General features: G+C 33.2%; 1 protein-coding gene across 11 annotated transcripts in view; it reads right to left on the bottom strand.

Moving 5' to 3' along the window:
* ncam1b (neural cell adhesion molecule 1b) overlaps positions 1-18,113 on the bottom strand; it is a 127,940-nt gene that overhangs the window by 15,011 nt on the left and 94,816 nt on the right. For 8 of the 11 annotated variants that reach the window (XM_051129194.1, XM_051129201.1, XM_051129198.1 and 5 more), the window contains 3 exons: positions 17,199-17,327; positions 2,080-2,204; positions 1,810-1,990 (listed from right to left, as the gene is read on the bottom strand). In XM_051129194.1, the coding sequence (XP_050985151.1) occupies positions 1,810-1,990; positions 2,080-2,204; positions 17,199-17,327 (435 nt within the window). The remainder of the gene's footprint in view (positions 1-1,809; positions 1,991-2,079; positions 2,205-17,198; positions 17,328-18,113) is intronic. The other 3 variants (XM_051129195.1, XM_051129197.1, XM_051129200.1) reach the window with 1 other exon arrangement.

The following is an 18,113-nucleotide window of genomic DNA, read 5'->3' as shown; positions in this document are numbered from 1 at the left end:
ATATTTATATACAATATTTATTTGAATGTCTATTTGATATAATAATAATAATAATAATTTATATATCTATCTATGAACACACAGAAATGTATAGTGTTGTAAAATAAACAATATACATATATTTTATTATATTTATATATATATATATATATATATATATATATATATATTGTATTTAAAGACTGTTATTTAATATATTTTATATATACATTATAATAAACAATACACAGTTTTGTTACAATAAAGTCTATTAATGTAATATATAATAATAATAATAATAACAACAACAACAACAACAACATACATACATACATACATATATAATTTATATTTTAAATATATATTTTATATATATTTTTTCTATATTATATATTTCATGTATTTAATAAACTATTATTTAAACCTCTTATTTAATATATAATATTTCTATACTGTCAAATATTTTTATATATTATATGTATTTTTGGTCGTATTTAATAAAATATCTATTATTTAATAAATAATGATAATGATGATGATGATGATAATAATAATAATAATAATAATAATAATAATAATAGTTTATAATAATTTATAAAGAATATTTACACAATATAATTTTACATAAATATTATAATAAACAGTACACAGTTTTGCTACAGTATATTTACGATAAACATTACACACATTTTATATACATTTTTACAATACTTATTAATATTTCAAATAGTTTTTACATTACATGTATTTTTGGTTGTATTTAATAAAATGTCTATGACTGAATAAATAATGATAATAATAATCTATACTTTCAAATATTTTTATATATTATATGTATTTTTGGTCGTATTTAATAAAATATCTATTATTTAATAAATAATGATAATGATGATGATGATAATAATAATAATAATAATAATAATAATAATAATAATAATAATAATAATAATAATAATAAAAATCAATGAAATCTATCCATTACTATTTTTACTATTTTAATGATAAACTATACACAAATTATATATATATTTGTACATTAATTTAGCTAATATTAAAATGTCATATACATATATATATATATATATATATATATATAGTTGTATTTAATAAAATGTCTATTATTTAATAGGATACTAATAATAAATCTATTAAATATATCATTAATATATTAATATATTTTATATATATACACAACATAGTAAACAATATACAGTTTGTTTTTTACAATATCTTTACTAATTTTGTACTAATATTTCAATAAACATTTATAAATATTTAATATAGATTTTTACAATACTTTTGCTAGTATTTAAAATATATCTAAAAATGTATACAAAGTCTAAATATAATAACAATACAATATATAAAAGTATGTTTTACGTTATTTATATATATATTTTTTTTTTTGGTCAAGGAGAAAAATGAATCTACTGAGCATTTGCTGAATAACTGTCATCATGCTTGTTTGTGATGAAAATTGCCCCTTTGTCTCCCCGCCTTACATATTTGGCAAAATCCAAAACGGCCATCTTGGAGACTGGCATCGCCATCTCACACTAATCTTATGTTATAGAAATATGGCATCAAGAATCCCATATGACCACGCCAAATGTTTTGTCCGTGTGTTTCGTGATCTGCCATGTAGCGTGACTCACTGTTTATCATGCAGCGCAAGTGATGGCCCACACTGCATTCACATGTTTGGTGTCATTACAGCTCTGAGTCAGCTGTTAAAATCAGTGTGCTTGAGACCGGCGGTGAGGGTGAACACAGAGAAGGAGGGATGGGAGGAGAGAAGGAGGGAGGGAGGGACGAACGGATGGTGGTTACCTGTGGTTGCTGCAGGCTCCGAAGAGGTTCTGAAGGTCAGAGTGCCGGGCTTGGACTTGCCCTGCTGGTTCTCTGCCACCACGAACACGTCATACTCTGTGTCCCACTCCAGCCCGATCAGCATTACGTACTCGCTCACGTTGGGCAGGCGGATCTCGGGTTTCCAGTCTGAGTCTTCCCTCTGTGTACCAATGACCGAACATGAAACCAAAAAAGTTGCAACCAAAATAAGAAGGATCACATAAAATGTAGTCATATTTGGATACTCACAGCTTTGTATCTAACCAAATAATGAGTGATTGGTGACCCTCCATCATCTTGTTTGGTCCATTTCACCTTCAGAGAATTGCCTTTGGGTTGTAGAGTGCCTTCTAGTACAGGGGGACTTGGCTCTCCTACAACAACAAACCAGTTACAGTGATATTAGAAAAAAGACACGATAACTTTAAAGGGTTAGTTCAACCAAAAATGAGAATTCTGTCATTAATTACTCACCCTCAGGTTGTTCCAAACCCGTAAGACCTTTGTTTTGTGTTCTGAAGATGAACAAAGGTCTTACGGGTTTGGAACGACATTAGGTTGAGCAATTAAACACAGATTTTTCATTTTTGGCTAAACTATCGTTATACAGTTGATACATTATGTTGAATACCAGAACTGTCAAACTGACAGTAATATCAACTAATAAAAAGTGTAATTTAACATCTTACCATAGTACATATTGTATAATAAAGCTTCCTTCCATTTCATTTGCTTCATTTTTACAATTTCTGTGACATCTCTTTTGCACAAACACAGGGTTAATTGTAACACACATGGTTTAAATATTTCCACACATGCTAGCATAAACAAATTTACAGTATTTACTAGTTGCCATATCAACACTATATAGAGAAAAAGTGCGCCAAAATTCAAAAGCCTTTCGAAGATATCACTGAATATTTATTTTACAATTGTAAAAGTAAATCTCTGGCTGAAGTACATTTTTCCATCTCAGTTTTTAGTATTCATTTAAAATTAGAGATAGATGGTTTCACAAACCAGCAGAAGACACTAACCAGTTTTAAATTCTGGTCGCGCTGATGGGGAAAGTTGTAACAATATAAAATATGCTAGTCTATGACATTATTTACACTATTTACTCTTATGAGTTTTAATGAGAAACCACAAGAAACATGTGAATAAAGACTGACAATCGATGTTTAATGTTCAGAAATTATTATTTCAAGAAATGTAAAGCATTTTGGCTTGTTTATGTGTCTTGTGTTCTATGAGAGCTGTGTTTGGAGGGAGGGGAGTGTTTTTCTGAATGTCTGAATGCTTTTTTTCATTTGCCCACATTGTTTTGAACTATACTATATAGCTGTATCTTGCGATCAGGGCCGTCCCAAGCATAGTTGCGATGTGTTCACTGTCAAAATCCAAAATGATTTTTTTTTTTAATTCTTTAAAAACACCATTAGTTTATTCGAAAAAGTTAATAATTTTATTTTACTCACAAAATATTTCAGTTTGAGACAACATTTAAAGCTCTCATATGGTCATGTTACAACGTGCCCCTCACAATTTACAATGTACCCCACCTACGGGGCATACCGTCACATTTCACTTCCTTTCTTTTGAGGTATATAACGAAAAAACATACACTCTGTAATTATGAAACAAATTGACATATTTGTACTACACAAGTGTGAAATTAATGTGGATAACAAATTAGACTCTGAACTCCACGTGGACTGAGAAATTCAAAACGTCTTAGTTTGTGCCCTGTGTTCCCCTAATTTTCCTAGAAGTAAAAGCACCAAAAATAAATAACAGTTTTCTTAAAAGGATCACTTACTCAAAAATGAAGATTCTGTCATTAATTTCTCACTCTTATGTTGTTCCAAACCCATAAGACCTTTGTTCATCTTCACAACACAAATTAAGATATTTTCGATGAAATCCGAGAGCTTTCTGACCTTTTCTGACTACCACGTTCCATGCGTCGTGTTACTCTTTTGAACGCACGCTGAAGACTGACACAGAATAAATTGTTGAATAAAGTTATTAATTTTTATTAATTAGTTTTCTCTGCACACAAAAAGTATAGACTATTTTAACAATGTCCTTACTATCTTTCTGGACCTCGAACATGCCAGTTGCGTTGCTGTCTATGCAGGGTCAGAAAGTAATGATGGGTCGTTCTTTGATACGATTCATTCATTTTGAACAAATCTTTAATGTGACTCGGGACGAACGAGTCATCTCTGGGATTGATTCGTTCAGTCACACATGCGCAACATCCTATTAGGTTCTGTACTGGAATTAGTTCACCTGTTTTGAGTCTTCGGGTTTTTCGAGTTGTTCGTTCATCGTTCGGTCATGTGATGAACGAACGACTCGAACCCGAAGACTCGAGAGATGAACTAATCAATTCTCTTTCCGGCTCGGACTGCATAGGTTAAGCTTATGGGGCTGTCACATGATGAACGAACGACTCAAACCCAAAAACTTGTCATATAAGAGGTGAGGTGAGCTCATAAACTAAAAGACCCAGGTAAACAATGAATTAATATTTTCTGTTTCTTATAGCATTATAGTTTAATCTTGTTTGTAGTGTGATCAACATTTGTTTAAGCAGTAGATGTGTTAGGGAGGCAACACATAACATTTTAATTACATTTTTGCTAAAATGAACGAAATGACTCGAAAAAAGATTCGTTCATTTTGCTGAACACGACTCAAAGGCCCGAGTCGGTAAAATGATCCAAACTTCCCATCACTATCAGAAAGCTCTGGGATTTCATCAAAAATAACTTTTTGTGTTTCGAAGATGAACCAAGGTCTTACATTGTTTGGAACGACATGAGGGTGAGTAATTAATAACAGAATTTTCATTTTTGGGAAAACTACTCCTTTAAACAGTCCTCCATCTGTTACTGTTCAAATAAACAGGCAGTCACTTCAAACTACAAATAACTCATTATAATATTAATAAAGCAATACAATTTTCAATAAACGTTAATTGTTAATTACTGACAAACTCATGCCATTCGACTTGAGCCAGAGGTTTACATAACCCTACGGCAGCTTTAAATTGTATTATGTATGTATCAGCATTACACTATTGGCCACCCAGATCTGTAGATATCACTTCTGGCCAATGAAATGCCAGTCAACCACCAATTACGTGTATTAAAAAGTTGACAATTTTCCAACTCCCATAATTCTGAGCCTCCTACACGCCAGCGATTCCATATAGGTGAGTATAATAGAATAATATGACACATGCTGGTTGGCTGGGCCTCCTTAGATGAGTAGGCTGATATTTGGAGGTCACGGTGAACTGTGAACATCCCTATAGAGCAGTCGTGTGTATTAGCGCGCTGTGAATTGGGAATATTTCTATGGCGTTGCTCACTGAGGCTTCTCCTTCACGGGCCATCATGATCCATTTCATTTTAATGACCAGCGAATGCTCGTTTGTTGCACTACATTAGTTTGACGCCGCAGAGTGACACGTAACAACACTGCAGGCAGAAGCTACGCGTGTACACCGCGGCAGAAAAATGAAGGCATTTACTCTCATTAAGCCAGTAATTAGCTATTAGCCTGTACAAGAGGGATGCTTTCATTCACACAATCTTAATTTACAAATCTTTTTTGTTTGTACCTTTTGTTTAACCTGATTTTAAACCCTAACACACCGCAGTAGTGAAATTTGTAATCTGGTCAATACAGCATTAGCTTCATAAAACAGGATCCATTTTTTTTGAGAGGCATCTCTATGGATCTTCTGCTACAAAACACTCTCGTAAATGCAAAAACTGAATGATAAAAATGTAGTAATTAATTTTAATGTGATCTGAGGTCATAAAAGTGCAGCGCGTAAAATGGCAGAAGCCCCACCAACTGACGCAAGGAGCTCCAATCCCAAACAATCAGCTCAATTAACAAGCAGCTATTCTACTCGAATGACAGTTTAAAGGGTCATCAATAAACGCTCATCTCTTAAATAATGAAAGTGCAGCACTGCATGATTAATTTCATTCTCCTCAGCCATCTGTCCCTATAGGATACAGTGAATGAAATTATCTTATACACAAGGGAGCAAACAGCAGTAAATTAAATGAGACTAAAAATAAGAGGTTTACACGTTTGCAAATGAACTTGTGTGTTCATTATCTTAATGGCAGCTACATTGAGATATTCTAGGGGGAATTCACCAAGAATGAATTGCGCCATTTGTTTGCACACGCTGACTGCGTTGTTTTAGCAACGGATTCGCTAAAGGCGTTATGCAAATTAGGTAATATCTAATAAAACGCCCCACGATGGCCTAATTTGCTGGTTGCTAGTGAGTGCTAAGTAGCAGAATTGGCTAAATTTTGAATTGGGATTTCAATTCCATTGGTTAGAATTTGAGTTCAATTGACTGCAACCACAAGAAGTTGAGCTAAAATTAAAGGAACTGCAATTCAACACCGATAAAACATTTCAGGAACATTTCATGCAACTGTTTTTAATATAATAAAAAATATACACTAAAAGACTAAAAGCTAATTTATGTGTCAGTCCTCCTGGTTTGTAAGGCCTATAAACCTTTTTTTAAAGCAATATTTAAAGTTTGTATGTACACACTTTGCTTTGTAGAAAAAAAAGCTACATTCTTTGAAATTCATTTTAATTTATGTCCTTATATTCAAATTCGAATTGAAATTCTGCAGCCAGTTTGCTATCTTAATTCAGTAATCGAATTGGAATTTAAAATTCAGTTCTGTCAATTCAGTTCAAACTGACAATCGATTATGATCCTTACTTACATAAAAGAAGGTATGTTAAAAAAATAGCAATTACTTAAACACTACTATTTTATGAATAGTATGAATTCAGACATACTAAACTCGCATACAGTTTTTTGCCAAGTATGGAAACAGATCTGTTTATATATATATATATATATATATATATATATATATATATATATATACACACATATATATATACACATATATATATATACACATACATATATATACACATATATATATATATATATATATATATATATATATATATATATATATACACATATATATATATATATATATATATATATATATATATATATATATATATATATATATTTTTTTTTTTTTTTTTTTTTCTTCTGCTCATCAAGCCTGCATTTATTTGAACCACAGTACAACAAAAACAGTAAAAACTGAAATATTTTTACTATCTATAATATCTGTTTTCTATTTGAATATATTTTAAATTGTAATTTATTCCTGTGACCAAAGCTAAATTTTCGGCATCATTACTCCAGTCTTCAGTGTCACACAATCCTTCAGAGATCATGTTTATATGCTGATTTGCATGTTTTATTATAATATATATATATATATATATATATATATATATATTTTAAGAAATTGTAGAAATTAATACTTCTTTTTAGCAAGGATGCATTAAATTGATCAAAAGTGATGATAAAGACATTTATAATGTTACTAAAAAAATTCTATGTTAGAAAAATGCTTCTGAACTTTCTATTTATCAAAGAAACCTGAAAAGAAAAATCTACTCAGCTGTTTTCAACATAATAATAATAAATGCTTTTTGAGCAGCAAATCAGCATATTAGAATGATTTCTGAAGGATCATGTGACACTAAAGACTGGAGTAGTGATGCTAAAAATTAGCTTTGATCACAAAAATAAATGACATTTTAAAATATATTCAAATAGAAAACAGTTATTTTAAATAGTAAAACTATTTCAATTGTTGCTGTACTTTGGATCAAATAAATGCAGGCTTGGTGAGCAAAGAGATTTCTTTAAAAAAAAAAAAAAAAAAAACACTCAAAATCTTACTGTTCAAAAACTTTTGACTGACAGTGTATACCAAACGCGATTAACGTAACCATTTTAAAGGAAACAGGATGTTTTGTTATAGCCTTTTCAAGCAAGGACGCTGCCATCTGGCAATACCACAGCGTCTGACGTCACAGGGTTTGTTTGCTCCGTTGGCCAGTAAAGTATCATAAGCATGTCTTTACTTTTAAACACACTTGTCTTGAAATGGAGAAAGACAAACTTGAAAGGAGGTAGATCCCACAATAAGTGCAAGTGCGTATGCATTTGAGCCGATAAGGTGAGGGGACTGAGCAATACTACCATTACAGGTGGAAGAAGTCATGGACCTGTGGGCTTGTGGTGAAGAACGGGTCATAAACAATGCGTGTTTACATGCATACTCAGCAAAAAGGAAATTCTGGCATAATTTTGTGTGCATTTGCTCAAGACGACGCGAAAGAGAACTCAATTTGGTACTTGCGTTCTGACCAAGCTACGGATTTTTGCATGCATGCACAGAAACAATCTATCACAGCATGTGAGTACTGCATTGAAATCTCTTTTGCGCTATCTTGTGCTTGAATGGCTTAAAACACTTTAATGTTGTAACTGACAAAGCACATGAGAATGATAAACTTTATAGAAAAAAAAATGCACTAGCCTGATTGTTCAGGTACTGCATGTGAAGGTGTACATAAAATATCTTATTCCACTTCTGGTGAACAAGCCAGTGCAATGCTTGTTGATCACACTGTGCCTTGCATTATGAAAACAACATTTGGGATAAAACAATCAAAAGTCTGTGATGTAGAAATGTTGGATATTAATGCAAATTATGGTAAAAACTAAAAAACAATTGCATGTGTTCAAAAAGTAAAGAAATGCTTATATTACTTCACTGGCTTATAGAGCAAACCCACCCCGTGATGTTTAAAATGGTTACATTAATCGAGTTATACTTTTTTTTTTTTTTTGATTAAAGTGGAAACCTGTTTAATAAACATTGTAAACTTGACTGCTTCAATTCAATTTTAAATATGCATGGCACTAATTTCACTAAAGATATTGCCTGCTTGAACTGGATTTGTGTGGTTTGTGAAAAAGACACAAAATGGTGCAACTGCTAATAAATCTGCCTCTTTTGTCTTACAAAAAAACAAGCAAAACAGAGACCAACATACTCCAATCACAGAAACATTGTAAAACCTATATCATTAGTCAAGGTGTACAAGCAAAGTAAGCAACTGTGCAATGAAAAGAGAGTTGCACTATTTTTCTGTACAGAGTCATCATAAAATTTACATGCAAGCAAAAACAACCGGAACATCAAAGGACAAACTTGGGAGAGAAGAGGAGGACCCCTCTAAAAGGTTCAAAGGTACGTTGGAAGGAAATGCGGTACTGTGAAAGTTACTGAAACATGCTCGAAACCGGAAAATAAATAAACCATTGAGATCAACCACTCGCGGCGTCTACTGCAGCATTTTTTCGGGATTTCCTAATTTGGATATAATTGTACACTGGTAGCAGCATATCCAAAGCAGCACAAGATGAAAGGACGTCAGTGTAGAGCGTCTGTAAACCCGCTGCTTGTCAAAATGTTTAGACTGAACATAAAAGAGCGAGATCGTCGTAGCCAGCGATCGCTCTGGGGAAATGTTTTTCAGCTCCAGAGCTTTTGATGTCATTTCCATGGTTGGCAGGACACGGCATCGACTTTTTTTTTCTGATTGCATATTCACCACGGAAGATCATTTGTGCAGTCAGAAGCGCAGTGGTTGCTCAAGGGTAACAGTCTCGGCTAAAAATTGGATGGAATGGATGAATTTTCATGACCTGTCTGAGGGGATTTAATTCTAGAAATGTGACAGGAGTGAGTTATAATGGCTGCTTAGGGATGAATATGGTGATTCAGATGTGAGTGAAGGCTAATCCTGTACATGAGAGGATGGAGCCGGGCCCGAGTGTTTACCTTCTGCTCGTCAGTGTGGATGATGACATCACCAGCACCATGCAAGCCACATGACACAGTCACATCATATGCACGCACATGATTGGTTGAAAGGAAATTGGAAGAGGTTGCATGAAAGATACAAAAATACAGACACAAATGTAATTATGTGAAAAAAAGATCAAGTCAAGGGTTAGAACAAACTGCAGAGAAACACAAAACAAAGCAACTCAAAATGGCTTTAATCACAAAGATCACAACATTGAGCATAGAAGCACAGACACACTGGGCAGGATTTCCTCTGAGAGATTGAGCATATGTTCTGATTAAACAACTGAAAATCGCTCAAGCTAGTTCATTTTTTACATGTCCTGAACAAACTGTGAGTGGTGATTACACAAAACCTGGTTTGGCATAGAGTGGTTCTTAGCGCATTTTCCTGTCACTGTGTTGCTAACGCAGTTGCAAAATTGTTCAAAGTTTCTTTCTAAGCAGTTGCTAGGGTGTTCTTGGTGCTCGCTCAGCATGTTGCTATGCAGTTGCAAGTTCTAGGGTGTTTATGGTGTTTGCTAAAGTGTTGGTAAGTGTTTTGAACGGCTGTTAGTGCGTTGCTAGTAGGGCTGGGTGATATGGCCAAAAAAAAATTATCACAATATTTTTTTTTCATATCTGTTGATTTCGATAATTGTCACAATAAATGTCACATTTTTATTGCTTTCAAGTTTAAAGGCAGATTTTTGCTACAATGTGACAGTTGCAAAAACCAAATGGTTAATTGCGGCTTTAAACTATTCTGTATGGTCATAACATGACAAACACTTAATGTTTTTTTAATTCTTTACACTTTTTAAAGTCATTTTTCCTTAACATTTTAACGAGTAATATTGTTTCAAATCAAGAAACAGGTTTGTGTCGCCTGACAATATTAATAATAATATAAAATGTTTTCTCTTTTAGGAATACACATTTGATAGTATCTTGAGTTAGGATGCAGATGTAGATTTATATTTATTATCATAATCTGTAATATCTGTAAAAAATTGTAGCAACCTCAATTTAATATGGTGAAATTTAATTATTCTGAATGTTTGAGTTTGTTTTTTTTTCTTGTTTGTTTTTTTTTTTTTTAATTAACCATAGCTCTTCCATAGTAGCATACATTTAGATCATGATAATAACAGTTAAAACCACAAATATAGCACCTCAATACCATGGTAAAAATGTAATATGGTTTCTAGGTATTTGTATGAAAACGGTAGTAAATACATTAAGTATAAATGCATAGACACTATAGCCTAATCACAAAAAATACTGTAATTATATTCGATTACTCCTCCTTCAATACATGTCTACGTTAATAATATAATAAAATTTGAAACAAATATACCCACATTTCTGACACAATACCACTGTGTAGTTAGTGCTACTACAGTAAATCTATGGTAAGTGATGGTGATTTGTAGATTAAAAAGCCTTCTGACTGTGTCTGACTGTGCGCACAGTGTTTCTCAGTGCTGTTTCATCTGGCTTTGTGTTCTTCGCTAAATTCAAGCTTTTCACACTGGATCTCACATTGCTGTGTAGTGACCGAGACCAGGGTTGCCAGGTTTTCACAACATAAATTCGCATTCCAGGGGCTAAATATGACGTTATTGGGGTCTCTTTAACCCGCAGACTTGGCAACACAGACCAAGACTCATCAGCGAGTGAACGCATCTGCTCTAGCAAGTTCGTGCCGCGCTGCTGTTTATACTTTGATTCCAGCGAATAAACGGTCCAAGTGGCGCACTTTAAATGACTAGCACTCTTTCGTTCCACCTTTGCTGCATAAACATTATATCAAATATTTATCGAACTCATCACAGTTTATTGAGGAAATTTATTTTGTGCGATAATTATCGATTTATCGCCCAGCCCTACTTGCTAGGGTGGTTACATGGTTACTACAGTGTTCTTGGTGGTTGCTACTACATTGCTATTTGGTTGTTGAAGTGTTTTAAATGGTTGTTTGTGTGGTGTCTTTATTTCCTTCGTAAATAAATTAGGTTTTCTGAGAAAAACATTTTTCTTGATATAATGGACTGCTATGGTGTCACTTCCAGAACAAATATGTACAGATAACGTACTCACCCCCTTGTCATCCAAGATGTTCATGTCTGTCTTTCTTCAGTCATAAAGAAATTGTTTGCGGATCCCAAACCATCCCAAATGCAGTTGAAAACGATCCCAGCCAAGAAAGAAGGGTCTTATCTAGCAAAACGATCAGTTATTTTCATAAAAAAAAAAAAAAAAAATTAAATACTTTTTCATCTCAATTGCTCGTCATGCCTTTCTTTCCCTGAACTGTGTATTCTGGTTCAAGACAGGGTATGTCGAAAAACTTCAATCGCATTTTCTCCCTCAACTTCAAAAATCATTTCAAAATCATCTTACGTCGCAGCAGAAGTACCAACCCAGTCTTTGCAAAGTGAACATGCAAAGAAGATCAAACACCCTTAACAAAAAAGGTAAAACAGCGATATAGGACGATTTTGAAGTTGAGGGAGAACATGAGATGGGAGTTTTTCGACATGCCATAACTGTCAGGAACCGGAACAAAACAGAGTTCAGGCAGAGTAAAACAAGACAAGCATTTGGCATTAAAAAGCATATAAATTGTATTATTTTTATGAAAATAACTGATTGTTTCGCTAGATAAGACCCTTCTTCCTTGGCTGGGATCATTTACACCCGCATTTGGGATCGTTTGAAGCCGCATTTAAACTGCATTTTGGAAGTTCAAACTCGGGGCATAATAGAAGATGTTTTTCCTCAAAAAATAATTTCTTTACAACTGAAGACAGACAGACAGACATGAACATCTTGGATGACTGGAAGTGGACTTCTCCTTTAAAGGGGTCATCGGATGCCCATTTTCCACAAGCTGATATGATTCTTTAGGGTCTTAATGAGAAGTCTATAACATACTTTGGTTAAAATTTCTTAGCGGTAGTGTAAAAAACACAATTTTTACCTTGTCAAAATCAGCCCTGCTAATGAGCTCTGCTCGACCCGCCCCTCTCTTCTGTGGGGTGACGAGCCAGTCTATTTACTTTAGCCCCGTTTAGCTGCGAAACTTGCTAACTAGCATATTATTAAGAAAGGTGATTTGCAAAGATGCATAAAAACGCGTATACTCACTTCTGCTGTAGGTGAAGCTGTGTCACGAATGATTTGCGCAAAAACAGACGCATTTATGTATATGGTCGGGCATATTTCCTTCTAAAACGAAAGTAACGTTAATCCTCTGCGTCTTCAGCGGCTCAGATGTCGGGAGTAAATGACGACTGCTATGATCATTATTACATCCAACAACAGAACACCTCAGTTGCTTAATCTGAGACATTCTTGTCTTCCCCTGCACCGGAGGTGAAACGGCGGTCGGAGTTGAACTGCTCATAGCTCAATCAGGGCGGGTCTAAGGTAAAACAGGCATGTCAATCAACTATCATGGAAGCGGCCTTTGTCGGTGTGACGTCACACTGACACGAAGCTGAGAATGGCTTGATTTGAAAAAGGGATATTTCTTATAAAGATTACAAAAATACCACCAGATTTGTATCATAATAAGGTGGTTGTGTACACACACTGCCAACACATTTATGTTCAGACAACCTGTAAAAGTTTTGCATCCAATGACCCCTTTACCATAATGCTATACAGTACATAAGGTGTTTTTGGTGGTTGCTAGAGCGTTGCTAAGAGGTTGTTCTGAATGTTTTTTTTAAATCTAAAGGGCCCACCACTAGATCTTCACAACATTATATAGCTTGGGTCCTCTTATTGAGTTTACAGGACTTTTCTGCCAATTTTATCATCTGCCAGGGTTAAAAAAAAAAAAAAAAAAAACTCTTGCTGCTTAATAAAGTAACAACACTGCTTTCGCAGCATAATTTGAGGTGTTATTCATCTGCTCAGCCCAAACGGTATGGAATATGTATTCAAGTTTAATACTTAGAGTTAAAGGTTTGTTCAAAACCTATACCATAGTAATGGCTGCTTATGCAAACACTACTGGTAAGTTGTCAAGACATATTTACCAATAAAAACAGAGGAAACACTGAAGTATTGCTATAATACTAAAGGATCATGCATTAGTTTTTGGACGAAGCATGTGATACTGTAAACACATCACACTGGATCTCATTCGCTCAAGAAATATTTAAAGTTGCTAAACTTTAAATACTTCATGTTGTGCACTAATATTTCGATTAACTGTGTGTTGCCTAAAAAAAAAAGAATGTGGAGGCTTTTTTTGCAGCCACAAAGCCAGAGCAATATTTTGTTTTTTTGTTTTAATATATCTATGAAGATCATCATACAGCTACAGTATATAACAAACCTGTATCCTCAGTGTGAAAATGAAAAATCCCATCTAGGGAGCATATGAAAAAAAAAAAAGAAAATGTTTACTTTTATTTAGTTTGATAACTGAGGAAAAAATTGAACTTATGAACTTAAAGACCCCATAAGAACACATGACGAGCCTAGTTATCTTTAATGTGTTCATGTTCATTCTAAAAAGCACAAAAACTTTTACTTTAGTCAACTTTTACGAGTACATATTCGGATGACCTCACAACAGATATGGACTTGAAGCCACAAAACTCTCATTTTGATATCATGGGGTCTTTAAATCCACAACATATTAACAAATAATAAAATATGAATAAACATGTGTGATATCAAAAGATAACAATGATCACAGGGGGACATGAAACACTTACTTGTGTAAGAATACCCTAAAGTATCCAGTGGAAAATGAAAAAGACATACAAATGGGAAACAAAATAGGGGAAAATCACATGAAATGACAGGATGAAAACAGAAAAGTCTGAAAATGTCAAAGGGTAAAAGCTGGAAACAAGATCAGACAGCAATACACTCTCATCACTCATACTTTACCTGAGTTAGAGTCATTACTCTCTGGACTACATCCTGGAGATTTCGCCACTAAATGGGTTTTGTTTCATGTACTGACAGGAAATAAATCCCAGTGCACAATGTGTTGAGTGTATTATGTGATAATGGCATCTCTTGACTCAGTCCAAAACATCCGGCTAATCACACAAACACCCACCAGGGGGAGTGAGAGGGTAGATGTGCGTGGCGTTTATACGTGATGAGAATATGAACACAAATCACGGGAATATTCCTTTAGTGTGCGACGTTATGATTGATTTTTATTGATGCTTTGTGGAATGTTTGCAGAATTTTATCTCCAGTGTGAGAACAAGATGTTCTGTTCTTACCAGTCGAATTTCTCATAGCTGAATCAATTATTGATGTAAGAAATCATTTATGTAAAGTGTGACCAGTGTATATAAACGCGCTTAGCAGCAATAAACCTGCCAGGCATATATTATTTATACACAGTAATTTGCAAATGCATCAAGACCACTGTTCTCATTGCACTGAATTACAAATCAAAACATTAATATTTAGTCCTTTGTTGATCTATTTCTATGCACTGAAAGTCAAAATGCACAATTTGCTGGAATATTCTTGTCACAAATGACTGAAATATGCTGTGGCAGTTTTTATCTAACATTTTTAGCACATCCATAGGCTTCTACCTATGAATGATTAAAATAACCACCTGGTTTCTCTTCACAATGAATAATACATATCCTGCACAAGGGCAAAAAATGTGCAAACACTGGACAGGCAAGTGGGATCGGTTTATATATTGTCAAAAAGTGGCTACTGCACCAAACCACCTTCTTTCACCTAGAAAAGGTGGTCCTTCAAGACGCCACAGACAGGCTAAGAATTACTCTGAAGGAGCGACAGAGTTCAGTTCAGTTCAGCTGAGAACAGCGTAAAGGTGAGCCAGTCAACCAAATCAAGAGCTCTACATAATACTGGCCTGTATGGAAGGGAGACACAAAAGAAGGTACTACTTAAAAAGAACCATGCAAAAGCCTGTCTGGAGTGCCTAATAGTGACAGAGTTGCAGTAGGACTTTATTTATTTATTTATCTATCTATACGTATTTATTTTTATTTTTGTATTTTTTATTTGAGACTTGAGCTTTCTCAAAAAGAAAAAAAGAACAAAAATTATATATATAAAGATGTTATTAAAATAAATTAATTAAAAAAGTAATATCCATCAATCTATGAATCTGTCTATCTGATATATTATAGTTTTTGTTTATTCTATTTATTTATATATTATTATAGTTTTTATTTTGTTTTAAAAATTTTTACATATTAGTTTTTTTGTGTGTGTATATAGTTCTTATTTTCATTCATTTTTTTCTTTTTTGTGTATAAAGTTCTTATTTTATTTTATTTTTTTAAAATAAGAAATAATAACAAAATAAGAAAAAATAATTTGAAAAATTAGTTATTCATTTATTATAAAAAGGGGAAAACGCCAAATGTCAATAATTATTATTTTTTTAATAAAAATGTTGATTTTAAAAAAGTAATATCTATCTATCTGTATATCTGTCTGTCTGTCTGTCTGCTATTGGCATAGCTGATATATTATTGTAATTTTTATTTATTCTATTTATTTATATATTATTATAGTTTTTATTTTGTTTTACATTTTTATTAGGTTTTTTTATGTGTGTATATAGTTCTTTTTTCAATCATGCTTTTTTTTCTTTTTTTGTGTATAAAGTTTGTATTTTCCTTTATTTATTTATTTAAGAAATAATTAAATAAAATAAGAAAAAATCATTAAATAAAATGAGAAATGATGGCTTAACAACTAGCTTAAATAATCTAAATTTAAGATTTAAGACATTTTATGTGATTTTAGTTATTGTTTATTATAAAAAAGGGAAAATGTCAAATGTCAATAAATAAAATGAAAAAAGTTATAAAAATGTTCATTTTAAAAAAGTCATATCTATCTATCTATCTATCTATCTATCTATCTATCTTACTGTTATTAGTATAATTGATATATTATTTTTAGTATTTTTAGTTATTAAGTTGTTATAGTAATTTTGTTTTTATGTGTTTGTTTCACATTTTTATTATTATTTTTTTATGTGAATATAGTTCTTATTTTCATTCATTCATTCATTCATTCATTCATTCTTTCAGTTTTCAGTTTTAGTTTTAGTTATTTTAGTACTCGAAATTAAAATAAGAAACGATGGCTTGGCAATTAGCTGAAATAATCTAAACTTAAGACTTTAACATTTTATGTGATTTTAGTTAACGTTTATTTTACTTCAAGTAACATTTTTAAACGATTTTAGCTCTGATTAACACCAATAACCCTAATACAATATTCATTCCTACATTCATTAATAAAAATACACACTTAACCTTTAAAATAATGTCATGCTATAATCCCGAATTTGTAATTCAGTAAAATGAGAGAACTGGTCAAGGCACTGAAAATATATTAATATTCAAACTACTTAAGTCATTACGCCGTACTCTTTAGCACCATGAGCACAAACTGTATCTTTTAGCGTCTGCGTCAGCCAGAGACTTCACACTAGCTTGTGATGAGGTGTGTGGGCCGTCACGCCACGCTGCGCTGCTGTTGATGGAACCATGGGCTCCTGAGAGAGAGAAAAGTGATACTCACGGACATGCTCGGTTTTGAAGACCACTGACTGGCTGCTGTCGCCTTCGCCCTTGCCGTTGATGGCGGACATCTTGACTTCGTAATCGGTTTCGGGTTTAAGGCCAGTGACTGTGACCGAACTCAGTCCTGCTGGGAAGCAGCAAGAAGCAGATTTAATCAAAAACCCATTTATTAATTCATAAACAACAGCATTTAATGTTAAATGGTCAACATAAAACCTGAACATGAGGAAATCCATTTGACATTTAAAGATACAGGCGTTGAGTGATGATGACATTCAACAGCATAGCAAAAACATTCATTAAAGGCATAGTTTACTCAAAAATAAAAATTACCCCATGATTTATTAACCCTAAAGCCATCCCAGGTGTATATGACTTTCTTCTTTCAGACGAATATAATCAGAGTTATATTAAAAAATGTCCTGACTCTTCCAAGCTTTATAATGGCAGTGAAAGGGGTTTAAGATTTTCTGAAGCCCAATAAAGTGCACCCATCCATTATAAAAAAGTGCTTTGTGTGTTTGTGTAAGAAAAATACCCATACTTAAAACTTTTGTATACTTACTAACTGTTGTATGCACGTTCATGGGATGACTAGAGATTACGGTTTATAAAGTTTTAAATATGGATTTTTTTCTTACACAAAATCATCAATTCACTTTAGAAGGCCTTTATTAACCACCCAGGGCTGCGTGGAGCACTTTTTATGATGGATGGATGCAGTTTTTTGGGCTTCAAAATCTCAACACCCATTCGCTGCCATTATAAAGCTTGGAAGAACCAGGACATTTTTTAATATAACTCTGAGTGTATTCATCTGAAAGACAGAGTCATGTATAGGGTAGGGCTGCCCCTGACTAAAAATTATTCTGGTCGACTAGTAGTCATTCATTTTAGGGATTAGTCAACTATT

Source organism: Labeo rohita, chromosome 15 (genome assembly GCF_022985175.1).
Source record: "Labeo rohita strain BAU-BD-2019 chromosome 15, IGBB_LRoh.1.0, whole genome shotgun sequence".
Taxonomy (NCBI): Eukaryota; Metazoa; Chordata; class Actinopteri; order Cypriniformes; family Cyprinidae; genus Labeo; species Labeo rohita.
This window is presented reverse-complemented; position numbering and strand designations above follow the sequence as displayed.